General features: G+C 46.0%; 1 protein-coding gene across 1 annotated transcript in view; it reads right to left on the reverse strand.

Annotated features, from left to right (window-relative positions):
• Positions 1-11,347, reverse strand: part of NELL2 (neural EGFL like 2) — a 150,170-nt gene extending 138,823 nt beyond the window's left edge. The window contains exons 1-2 of the mRNA XM_040596657.1: positions 10,878-11,347; positions 10,553-10,681 (exon numbers count right to left, since the gene is read on the reverse strand). Of these exons, the coding sequence (XP_040452591.1) occupies positions 10,553-10,681; positions 10,878-10,932 (184 nt within the window). The 5' untranslated portion in view covers positions 10,933-11,347. The remainder of the gene's footprint in view (positions 1-10,552; positions 10,682-10,877) is intronic.
• Between the last annotated feature and the right edge of the window lie 2,058 nt (positions 11,348-13,405).

Here is a 13,405-nt window from a genome sequence, read left to right on the forward strand (position 1 = left end):
GGGAGGAAGGCCACCACTGAAAAAAAATTACATCTGGAGCATGCCAGACACATCCAGCAACTCTGTTGCTAGCCACATGTCTCTGGCACCGGACGGAGCAAACAGCAGAAGATGGGAGGAGAAGGCAGGACACTGAAACGTAAAGAGAATTCAGGTCCCTGGACAAATGAGGGGGAAGTGGCAGAGACCACACCTGAGGGGACAGGAAGGACACCCAGGCACCAGCTGTACTGGCATTCTTGGAAAAATCTCTACTCACCTGATACCTGTTTTGATGCCAAGAAAAGGAAAGGTTAGAAGGATTTTGAATCGGGAATATCCAACAGCAGGGATACCATACACACAGCTCAGCTACGAGCAGGGCAGACAGACAGAAAGTACATGGGGGACTCAAACTACTGTTGCCAGAGGTACTAAGGAAGCTGGGGAGGACCAGAATTCAGGTTCTCCTGCAAGAAGTTTTCTTTTAAATCAGGTATTAATGAACTCCATGCTTCTATGAATGTGTCTGCTAGCCCTGTGAATCAACTACAGGTTTTAAACACACGACCAATTTATAAGCTTCTATGAGTTAAAATTAGAAATGCTTCCAAACCCAGATTTCTTTGCTCTTGCAAGCCTGTTTTAACCAAGTACCATTAAAATATACTTAATATGCATCAAAGAATGGTTTTAGGGAGAATGCAAAGGCAGCAGTTTGATTACTGATTATCAGGTATTCAATGTCCCTGTGTGTCTTTGAAAATCCCTCTCCCTATGCTAGAACAATTCCACTAACACCTCAGATCTCCAGAGTATACAAAGACTTACAGGGTCATCCACCCTATCCTCAGCATATTAACTGAATGTCACACAATGACTACAACATAGCTAATGTTTCCTAGATTGTTTATTTCACGCTATCTTCTACACAATGTAAAGTCTGAAGGTTTCCACCACCTCCTTTTGGAAGCTGTTCCACAGTCTAAACCAGTTCACTGTGAAAGTCTCTTTATCTTAAATCCTCTCCATTTACAATATCATTACATTACCCTTACCTATAGCTCTTTGAATGCTAATTCCTTCGTTTTAAACCTCTACGAATCTTCTAATACTAGGCACTTATCATGCAACACCTTTGTCATTGCTTGGACAGGCTGTACATACCCAAGTTCTTTCAAAAGTTTTCTTAGTAAGTCAGTCCTTTTTACTGTATAATCAGGTTTGCTGTTGTTCTCTTCACTCCCTGCAACCCACTGAAATTTTTCTTAAATAGAGAAACCCAGAGCAAATGCAATGATCCAGACGCAATCTTAGTTTTAAAAAAATTCAACCTCCCAGATCTCTTACTACCATATGCTTTCCTTATGCTTCAACACTAGTGGGGATTCTTAAAAAGAACATCACTGAACAGGGTACACAAGGTTTTCCTCAAGTCTACCCCCCTTCTTGAATGGGCTTGCTGAGCAAATCTGTGGACTGTTTCAAGTTGAAGGGACGTTAGCCAATGTTACAGGAAATCTGAAGAGTGCCTTTGGAACAGCCGTGGCCCAATACGGAAATGCATGCTTAGGGAGTTATTAAAACACAAATTATTGCCCTCAAAACCACAAAAGCTCCTTTGGAACCCTTCTGGATCATTACACAGCTGTATTTAGAGACTGGTAGACATCCAGCCATGGAGTCAAGGCTGGCACATGTTGTCTTCTCTTGACAGAATAAACAGTATGGATGTTGCCACTACCTAATTATACTTAAATAAGCATTTATGCTTGGGAAACCGTACAAATGTTGCTCTAACAGAGAGCAACTCTACAACTGGAAGTCTTTTTCTTATTATACTCCCTCTATGTTTTCAGAGAGGGAAACTGCCGCTCAAATTCCACTAAAAAGAGTTCTCAGTTATGGATCGCTAGCAATATTGATTGTAATGGCTCCTTTGGAAACATTACAGTCTATCTCAGCAATGTTGTCGCTGCTACAAATACGTTAATCTGCTAAAATCCTTTTGAACACTGTCTTCAGAAGTGTTAGTCTACTCGTCCTTTTAGACCATGCCCATTGCTTTAGCACCTTGCAACAGCACAGAGTTGTGAGTAGCCTCCCAAGATGGCTCAACACAAAAGTCATTTTTCTAAGCTTGCATTTCTCTCTGAAGTCATCAGGATCGCACACCCCCAAAAAAGTGTGCAACAACAACAAAAATAAGGCAAACAATCACATAACAAATTATTTAACATAACAAGATTTTTTTGCTGTAAAATTCTTCCACGTTGAAAATGACTACAACATTTTTTTCCACCCAAACATTTAAAGAAAAGGGGGGGAGGGGAGAAAAAAAAATTACAAACCAGGAAATTTACTCCCTAAATGGGGGCCATGACTTAAGTAATATATTTGCTACAAGTTTGTAATTAAGTTTTTAAAGTTCAGTAACAGCTATCTGAAACGTCTGAGTGAACACTCATAATGAGTATTTACCATGGAAAACATGACCAGGCAAAAAAATGAAAAGTCCCCTTTCTTATTATATTTCTTCTCAGCTTTTCTTGAGGAAAAAAAAAAAAAAAAAAACACTTTTGGACAACAATAAGAAGGAACAATTAGCATTTCTTAACTATTCAGATAAAATATAAAGGAATTTAGCCAAAATAGATGGACAGCAAAAATTCAATGAAAAATCATTTTTCACTGTGTCTTCAGCAGTGCAGGTAGGAGAATACAGCTGCTCTGTGAATCTGCACCTTGGCACACTACCAAATGGGACAAAATCTAGGGAACTGAAGAGTCACTACATGGAAGTACAGTTTCCCATGACAGCTATATAAAACTCCAGCTCTTATCCACTGGTTTTAAATAACTTTAAGAGCTCGGTTCTGTACCTCCCTTAAGACTCAGTGGAAGCAGTGAAGTTAACCATTCTTGGAGTTATTTTTCCAAGCCAGCACCCATACGCCCTGGAGGACACAGACTAGAAGAACGAAGAACGTGCAAGGCGGGGATAGGGGAAACTTATTCCCCACACCTTAACAGCAAACAGTAGGGGAAAAACAGTCATTACAACTGGTCTGGATGAAGGGATGTGTAGGAAACGCTGCTGTCTGTGAAACCTCACTGGAGCATGAACCACACTGCGGTGGAGGGAAAAACCATAAAAAACCCATTAAGCTCGCTAGTCTCAGCCATGCTTCGTGACTACAGAACTATGTTCCAGCAAAAGCAATTATATAAGGCTAGCAAGACCTCGTTTTCCCACGTCACTACCCCTTGCTAATGCAATCCTCCCCCAGCAATATGGAAAGACGTGCTTGACAGCTACCCAGAAGAGTCACTGTCCCCCCTCTCAGGGCACACATGCTGCAGGTGCTGGATTCTCCCTGGCACGCAGGACAGATGCTGTCTTGCTGTCAAAATCCCATCTTTAACTTCAGCTGAGACCACTGCCCCCTGCTACGCTGCCAGGAGAGGCTGCCTGGTGAGCAGCCATCTGCACTTGACAGCTCCTGATGGGAATGTTGACATGGAGAGAGACCTTCTTGGCATCCACTCCTCTGACCATCCTGTCCCTTCTCACAGCACCAACCAGGGCCCTGCCCCAGGTCACCATCCTGACACTGTCTTCAGGGATTTTACTTCCATACATGCCCCAGAGCTGCACATCATACTCATCTTCAGCTTTCCAACAAATACACCAGGTTGAGCCCCAAGATATTACTAGCCTCACTCAAGGTTTTGTCTTTGCAGTATTTTAGAAGAGGCCTCATTGTAAATGTAGGAACAAGCAAATGCAATTCTGTTATTACTCAGTACAAAATCATAAAATCATTCAGGTTGGAAAGGACCTTTAAGATCATCAAGTCCAACCATTAACCCAGGACAGCCAAGTCCACCACTAAACCATGTCCCTAAGCACCACATCTATGTGGTTTTTTAAACACTTCCAGGGATGGTGATACGAATTTTTGGGGCAATACTGAACATATAAACAGGACATGGTTATTTGAATTAACCTGAACAACCAAACACTCATTTAAAAAAGAAGTTTTAGAGAATCAGCATTGTCCCAGTAGAAAACAGACACCCAGGGACTTCAATTTATTGCAGATATTAGATGCAACCTGGCTGTGAAAACCACTGGGCCAAGCCCACAAGAACACAATAAAACACGACATTCCTCTAAATGGTGTCACACCCTCACTGCTTAACAAGTGCAGGTACTAATTCACTCCAAAGGCTGAAATATCAGAGGCTGCAGATATCAGCTGTCCCAACAAGCTCAGGCAAAGCCAGTGGAAGCCATGCTGCTTGGCACCATCTCCCAAGGAGATCTGGACAGGTAAGGTACAGCACCTACACCAGTAAGCAGGTATCATTTCTCTCCCCACACTGTAGCTTCTTCCAGAATCCATGCTTTTAAGAATTTAACAGACTGAAAAGTGACAAGAGCCCATATCAAGACACATGGCAATTGATGTGAGTACAAAAAAAAAAATCAAAACCCGAAGGCAGTGGAGGGAATATTTAATTTCCTTTCCATCCCCCAGAAAAGCCCACTACAGGAAGGGGGGGGGGAGAGAAAAAAAAAAGAAAATTATTTTGTGTAAAACACCTTTTCTTGTGATGAACAATAACATAATTTTTAGAGATGTATGACAAACAACTTTATTGCTCTACACTTACACCTTTGTGATGCTTTATATGCCTACTACACACTACGAGCAACATTATTTGAAACTTTCAGTATTAAGACAGCTGCAATCCCCAAAAGCAATTGCAAGCCAAGTCTTCTATCATTCTTTAACATTATTTATATTATTAACACCAACCTTGCACTAATGACTACACACAGGGATTAGAAGCTTTTCCTCTCTGGAAACCTGAGAACCTTGGTACTTGCCACATATTAGCTCTCTTTCCATCTCTCACTCCTACCCTCTGCTGTGCTATTACAAGCATCAATCACAAGTCTGCGATATTTAAGTTTTTTCTTCCCATAACTTTTTCCCCTTCTATTTTGCAGACAAACTAGCATGGCAGTAGTTCGCAAGCAACCCAATCTCCAGCACTAGGTGTATTCATGTTTATTCAGGAGTGTATGGTTATGCAGCGGGTAAGCGTGTCCTAGTTCTCCACGCATGGTAACTCTGCACAGTCTGGGATGGGAACCGGCTGCAGGACTCTCACATACTACCTTCTCCTTTCTTGGGCAGGCTCTTCAAGCAGCAGAAACTTCCCAAACACCTCCTCTCATTACCACTGCTAAGAGGAGGTGGAGGATACTGAATATTCTGCTCTTCTGGAGGGAGGAGAATGCCTTGCAGCCCCAGTCCCTGCTCTGCAGGCCCTGGCAGAAACAGCCCAGCTCTTTGGGGCTCTCCTTTAACATCCATCCTGGCTCCCCAGCAGCATCAATCACAACCTTGGCAGTGCCATACCACACAGTTACTGTTTGCATGGCCACAGAGGTGACTTCGGAACGTGCCAGAGGTGGAAAGGATGAGGGCAGCAGGCAAAAGCACAGGCTGTTGTTCCAGGTACACGAAGAATGTGGATCTCTGGCCACCATGCTTCAGAGAATAATTGGCTTTTCACTAGGCTTTTCTAACATTGAAAAACACTCCAGTACTTACTGAAATTAAACTCAGTTATTTCAGTCTTCCTGAAAACTAAGGATTGAGGGGGTTTGCTTTGTCTCTCTGAAAAATCCTGGCAATTTTTATTATCTACAGATGATCTCTATGCTGGAGGTCCCACATTTTGAGGATTCAGTGAGTCTGAGAGAAACCAGCTTGCTTCCAAGACAAAAAAAGCTGCAGATAGGTATTCACCCTGCAGTCAGCCATGCCAGTTGGCAACATTAGTATCCTCTCCCTAGCTGTCTGTTACTGCTCCTCTGGGAAACAAGAACAGCTGGAGAAAGGGGATTTTACAGGACTCTAATCCATGTCACTGCAGTCAGCAAGGTTCACTCCTGAAGCTGGCAAACTTCAGCATCAGCAGGCATGGGAACACTCGTATGATCTCTTGCTTTGGAAAAGTTGTGGGGACAGTAACCTCTAGCTCCCAGGCAGTGACAAGCAGCTGGGAACAGTAATATTTTCAGCAGGCTCAGCAGGAACCTGGAGAAAGCATCTGTCCATAGTTTCAATGACAGGTGGCAAGGAAAAAAGTGCATGTGAAGTGCATAGGCAATGTAAATCCTATTTCTAGGAGAGAAAGTTTACTCTCACCCTGTTTTAGAGGTTTATTTTTAGCTCCTTTATTTAATAATGTCCAGAGATGATACCATGGGCCAAAACCAGTGATCTTTCCAAAGGAATGTAAGATATATAAGACCTATCTAGTAATACTGTCTTGCTAGCATTTTAAAATAATGGACTAATGAACCAGTCATGCAGCAATAGGTAATAAATCATTTACACCAAGGGGCCTGTTTTAGGGTTGGGTTTTTTCTACCAGCAGTTTATGCCAGCAAGCCCCAATTCAAAGAACAGTAGTGATGAGTCCTTTCATGGATCCCACTGACAAATTAGATAATTTCTTTGGTGTTTTATAGCATATCTTGTTCACTATCAGAATATATATCTTGCCACTAGAACTGTCCCTCCTCATCAGAAATATCTAAGTATTATTTATAACCATATTAAGGGTTACATATCCTAACTGGCAGACAAAAAGCTTATCCTCTGAATGAGTTCCAAGCTCTGCATTCAGATACACAAGCTCCCAAATTCTCATGACTGTCATGTCCTTTTTATCTTTTCCTTAAACCCATGTTCCTGTGCTTGTAACCATCTGACTGCACTCTTCTGCCTACCCTTTAGTCTCCTCTTTGAGGAGTATATACACCCTTTGATGGCCATATATTTTCCTTACATATCACTTGGCTTTCATTTTTGGTGCCTCTTCTCACTTGGTTTACAGTGTACCTTCCACCACTCTGCTGCTGGACGTGGTTGGAAGGTTTCTCCATTACTGCACGTATACTCTTTGGACAAAGATAGTCTGATATGTAGTATTTGCTCTCAACAGCAAGTGAGATCCAGAAAGGCTCTCAACAGCAAGTGAGATCCCAGTCCAAAGGGAGGAGGGAGGGGACAAAAAAATGACTGCCTAGAGGAGTGCCAGAGGAGACCAAGTTAATCTTGCAGCCACTATTTAGATTCTCACACCTCAGAAGACCATTTCCCATTGCAAGTTGAAATACCTAGCTTCACCGGAACCTTGCATGTGCTAAACATTAAGTCTCCTGAGCACAGACTTAAGCTGGATATGTCTGACCCATCCAAAACCTTCAGCCTCTTTTGTTGTGATTCTGCCTTTTCAAGTTTCCCTGCATATGCAATAAGTAGTCTTGCAGCAATAAGATTTTCATATTTTCACAGGAAAATGGCTACATTGACTTCCATCTCCACCAACCTCCTTGAATTGTATTAATCCAGTATATTTACAAAGAAAGAATTATACAAATAACAACCGGTGTTTTTCCAAAAGCCTCCTTCGGCTACATTAATTACACTTCAATCCACCCACCTGATTTGGGCTTTACCTTTAGTGTCATCTCTGTTTTGCAAAGGGAAAACAAAGGTATTGAAAATTTCACTGACTTATGTAAAGTCACCAACAGAGGGAAGTTTGTAGGGTAGGTATTCTGACTTCTGCTCTGCTGCTCTGACCAGAAGAGGAATAATTTTCCTCTCAACATATTTTGACATAATAATATCTGCTGTTGGCTAGGAAGTGCTGCCAGATGTTCACATGTAGCAACACTAACATTTTGGAAGACTTCCTCCTGTTTTCTATTCATAATTGTATCTTCCCACGAGCTACACTGGAACATTTTACAATTACTTTGCAAATCACATTTCCAGAAAGAGAAGTCCCTGCAGCTAACTACAACCAGACTACAGTGGCATTCAGGTGCTACCACCCACTAACAAAGGAGCATCAGGCACCTAAAAGCTTCTGGATTCAAGACCGCAGCACCTAATCCTACTGCTGCCAGTGGGAAGAGTTCCGTTTCCCAGGTCTAATACTTTTTAAGACTGGTACAGTGAGAAAGCACACAGGTACAAAAAAGAAAGTCCAAGCGACTGCAAATTTTAAATGGCTATAATTATTTCCAAATCAGGACCTGTATAAGGAGCAATCTAAATGCTCTTGAATGGACTTTAACAGACTAAAAGTACCTTCAGAGTGTAACTGCTTAGTGTGTTATATGGCCTAGAAATATAAAACCTTTGAAAAATCAATTATGCAAAAAAAGAATTTGTCAGAACACCCAATTAGATGCTAAAAACCTGTATTGACAATTGACGCTACATCTAATTAAGCAGTCAAAACTGACTTTTCACCTAAAAACAGAAAGAAAGAGACTATTCTTCTTTAGCTGTATGTACAATTTTCCCATCATATGTCTTTAATTGTCTGTTACCTGCTGGCAGTTCAACCTGCCACTTCCATAATTTCTTTCTAAAATAAAGAACAGCTTTTAGGCTTTCCGTATGTTTTAAGCATATGTGAAGTAAGGCTTTACACCAGTTGAGAATGTGGTCTATCAAAAAGAGGCAACATACTAAAATGTCATAAATATGTATATGGTATAAGAAAAGATTCAATATCTGAAGAAATCAAAAGGCAAAAGACCACAAGTTAAAGCTTCCAGAGTAAGTTCACAGATCATTTAAAGTCATTTGTGTCCTTTTCACAAAGTCATTTATGTCTAAGACTAAGGCTTTAGCTGGAACAAGGGAAAAACATAAGCAAAAACCAAATTTAAAGTCAGCACATACATATATTTGAAAGTCACACACTGCAAATACATAGAGGCATACATTGCAGCAATGTTCCTATGGTGTGAGCTCTAAGAGCAGAACAAAAATGACTAAGTGTTTCTTATGGGCTCTGAGTAAGGAAGGAAATTTCTCCATTTCTAAATGCAAGTTCGAAAATGAAAATGTCTGAATTTTTTTTGTCCCAACACTGGGAAAGTAAACAATAAAAGGTCTTGCTCTTACAAACCTTAATCTGTTTACCACTGAAGTCAAAGGGAGTTTTGACTTCCCCCTCACCCCAACCCATTATAGCACAATAGGACCTCAACTCAGAACCATACTTTAAAAATTACAGCTGTTTTAGGACACAGATCCCACTCCTGCTGCCACACAAACGTGTTGCCATTTTAAGCTGGCATCCCCTCCACAGAGGTCTCTGCTCTGCAGCCACAAGCCTATCACTGATACTTAAAACCGCATGTGTCAGTGCTCCTGAACGCATAAGCCCATGTGCCTCCACATTACTGTCCATAGTGACACATGCTGGCTGTACCTGGGAAGAACACCGCTAGAAAGGTCACCTTAAAAAAAAAAAAAAAAAAAAAAGCCTTTGGCAACTATTAGCTTCTGATAAATTATCTCATTCATACAAACATGAAAAAGAAATTCCCTTTCCAGATCTTATCTCACTTGAATTACAACTCTTCTGTATGGGAAACAGCCTCTCGCCTGTTGCACTAGAAATGCTCTCAGATCAGAGCTGAAACTCCTAGCATGCCAAGGAGCCAGCAATCAGGTCCCCCTATTTTAAAACTACAGGCTGATGCAGAGATTTGCTCTTGCCTCGCCAGATGTTAAGCCATATTCCTTGCTCTTGGTTAGTCACGCTTCTAAGGAGCATTTCATCATCTCTCAAAGAAGAGATTTGCTCCTAAAGGCCATTTTTAGGCTTTTCATTTTTTTTTTAATTGATAGGTTTTTTCCTGAAAATGTTCTTGACTTGAAGTGTAACTCAAAAACACGCTGATAATGAGCGAGTGTAGGCAATGTAACCCATGACAATAAATTTAGCTAGCCATTAAGAGTTATCTTACAGTCCTTTATGAACTGCAATATAACGACATTTAATTATTTTTGATAAACCTCCTAAATGTATTTTTGAAAGACAGAACAAGACTAGTATTTTATTTCTATTCCCAATGTGAACAAAATAACCAATCCCAAGCACTAAAAAGACTTAAACTCATTCTTTGTTTCTCATGAGCATTACGACAGAGAAGCTCACATGGATCACTTTCCCATAGTGGGGAAAAAAAAAAAAAAAGGGGGGGGGGGGGGTATTCTTATTTCCAGCCATCCACCTCGCTCCTCCGAGGCACTTCATTTCAGCATTTTGCTGGATTCACATGAAACTTTCAGCAAGCGTTTCCTTAGCTGGAACGGGGGTATGTTTAGCGTTTCCCAAGTAAAGCTGAGGAGTGGGTGGTGCTATTATTCATCACCGCACCCCACGACTCACAAAACAAGCCATCTGCCATCCCCGTTCCTGCTGTACTTTAATTAAGCGTCTACCAGTCAAAGGGGGGGGAAAAAGAAAGAAAAAAAAAATCACAACAAAAAAGGGGGTGAGAGAGAAAAAAAGCGGGGGGGAGGGGGGTGAGGAAGAGCGGCCAGGAAGCGAAGGGGAAGGACGCCGGGCGCTCCGGGAGCAGGCAGCCCCGCCGCTGCGGGGAGCGCGGCGCGGGGGCCCGGCGCGGCGGCCGGAGCTGCGCGGGGCCGGGCGGGCGGGGCGGCCGTACCTGGGAAGAGGAAGGCTTTGCTCCCGTTGTGCAGCCCCGGCACCTGGCGCACGCCCTCCGCGGAGCCTCCCAGCTGTAGCTCGGACAGCACGTCGATCTGCAGCGAGGGGTCCACGCCAAAGCCTGCAACTGACCCAGAAAGTGCCGTTACCCCACCCGCCGACGCCGCAACTTTGTGAGACCAGCCCCCCCGGCCCCCCCCAACCCAGTCCCTGCCGCCGCCGCTCCCTGCACCTGCGGCCGCCCGGGGGCCGGGGCATCGCCGCCGCGAAGCTCCCCCGGCCCCGCTCCCGGTGCTCTCCCGGCGGGTCCGGCATCCGCCTACCTGGCCCCAGGCAGAGGAAAAGGCAGAGCGTGCTCAAACGGATGCCCGACTCCATGGCACACCGATGCGCTCAGTCCATAGTCCCCCTCCTCCGGCTGCTGCGGGTGAAAAACCTCCGGGGCAGAGGCTGGGTCCCTCCCCGCCTCTCACCGGGAGGAGCGGACCCCCTGCCGCCCCGCAGCGCGCATCACGGCGGGCGCCGCGCCGCCCCGCCGCCGTCCGGAGCACACAAAGGCGAGGGCGGGGGGCGGGCGGGCAGCGCAGCCCTGCGCCCGCGGGCAGACAATGGGGGCAGCCCGCCGGAGCCGGAGCCGCCGCCGCCGTGCGAGCGAGGCCGCGGCAGCCGGGAGGCGGAGGCGGCGTGCCCGTGCCCCGCAGCTCCCCACCCCGCCGCCGCCAGGCGCAGCCCCTCGGCCCGAGAGCCGGCGCCGCAGCCTCCGCCCCGCTCCCGCGGGAGCGCCCGTCTCCTCCCCGCCGTCCAGCGGGGACAGCGGGGCCGGCGGGAGGGGCCGCCGGTTTATGCCGCGGCCGCAGGAGCCGCCCACCGCCTCCGCCGGGCCGGGCAGGGCCGGGCCGGGTGAAGGCACCGCCTCGCCGCCCCGTCCGTCGGAGGAGCGTCGGGCGCGGGGCCGCGGGGGACCCATCGTCGGGGGGCTCCGGGCGGGCCCGGCTCGCACAGCCGGGGGCGCCGCTGGGAAGTTCGAGGGGGCCGGGGGGTGGGGGGCGCCGGGCCGGGCCGGGCCGCCCCGCGGGAGGCAGCGGCTGGCAGGGCCGGGCGGCGCTTGCGGCGAGCCTCGGGGCGAACCCTCGGGGCGAACCCTCGGGGCGCTCCCGCCGCCGGGCCGGGCAGGGCCGCCTCAGCGCTTTGTTGTCCGCCAGCGTCGAAGTCGCCGCTTGAATTGCTGTCCCGGGGTGACGCCGTCCGGGCGCGGGCGAAACCTCAGCCTGAGCTCGGGGCACGGATAAAAATCGTTAGGGGCGGGAAAGAGAAGCCAGGACGGTTCCCGCAGTTGACCAAGACGGGAGCGCGCGGAGCCAGCGCAGGGCTGTCACCGCAGGCTCCCGCTTGCCCGCTTGTGAAGGGCGATTTTCCACAGCGGTCCTGTCTGCGGCCGCTTGACAAACCCTGGACATTTCTGTGCCTTACTTTGTGTGCCTATAAAGGGGGCTAAGAATAGCCTTACTCTTCCCGTCCCTTTCATGGACTCCCAGCGTGCAAGGCAGAAATGTCTCGTTGCTGGTTTGTCAAGTTCTGTGGAATAAAGGATTGGGTACGTGCACGCCAGTAAGACCCTGATGTCAGCTGGTGATTGTTTATTTGCCTGCCCCAAATTCATCTTCTATGATCTTCACAAATAAAATCTTTACAAGTAACCTTTACAAATCTTTCCCAATTATTATTCAAAAGGCTACAAGGAAAAGATTCTTTTTCCTTTTTTTCTTTTCTTTCTTTTGAAGATGGTCATGGCAGTCAATAGTAAATCTCCTTTCCAGGCCAGATTAACCAACTGAGATCCTAAGCAACGTCCAAAGCAAACACCTTTCCCATAAGAAAAGAAGGAGAGAGGACTGTCTAAAGACAAAAGCAGGAAAATGCAATCCATCCCTCAGCCCAAATCCACAGTGCGGGTGTTAGAACGCAGTTCCAGTGTGCCACACCACCCTTGGAAGAGCCACAGGCTTCTTCTCCAGGTGGTGGAGCCAGTACAGCCCCATGAGTGGTGTTTCTACAGCCGCTTTGCATTGCAATCGGTCTGAAAACCAAAAAAATGAATCCTGCTGCTTGTACCCCCTGTGCAACTAACCGACCACACAGTGCTCCTGATGTTACATCTTGAATAGGCAGAGGGGACAGTGACATCCCACCCCCATCCCAATCAGCCTAGCACTTCTTCTGCACCAAAGCTGTGTCTCCAGCCTGTTGGTGACACAGAACTGTGCTTCCAAACTCGTGAAGTCTGCTGGCTGCCAGAGCACTTTAACAAATGATGTGTTTCCTTGGGGGAGTTAATGGGCAGCAGCCACGTCAGTGATCATTTTCATGCTATTTCAATCACATCGGTTACAGATAACTGAACCAGAAGCAATTAATTTGAGAAGAAATAGGTTCCAAATCTAGAGCAATAATGGCGCGTAACGAGCCCCACCGCCAGTTGAGTCAGGCACTCAAGTGAACAAACCAAAAGAGGGAAGCTTCTGCCTTGAATTCTTTGCATCTGCCAGCAGCCACTGACATTTTCCATTAGCTGGGGCTGCCAGAGTAGAGTAAGCGTGTAAATCAAGTGGAGTCCACCCCTTTGATAATCCATTTCTCTCTCAATAGATCTCCGGGGAGTCGCCACTCATCTTCATGTCGCATACATGAAAAGTCACTCAAAACACCATCCAACCTGCTTTATCTATTCCCTCTTATCTATATGGAGCCCAGGGCTGACATTATACACATTACACAGAGTTGTGTTTCTGCTATGTGAGATGTCAATAGTGACATAATTCAGCTAACCAAGAACTAACTGAACAGCAAAATG

Source organism: Falco naumanni, chromosome 5 (assembly GCF_017639655.2).
Source record: "Falco naumanni isolate bFalNau1 chromosome 5, bFalNau1.pat, whole genome shotgun sequence".
Lineage (NCBI taxonomy): Eukaryota > Metazoa > Chordata > Aves > Falconiformes > Falconidae > Falco > Falco naumanni.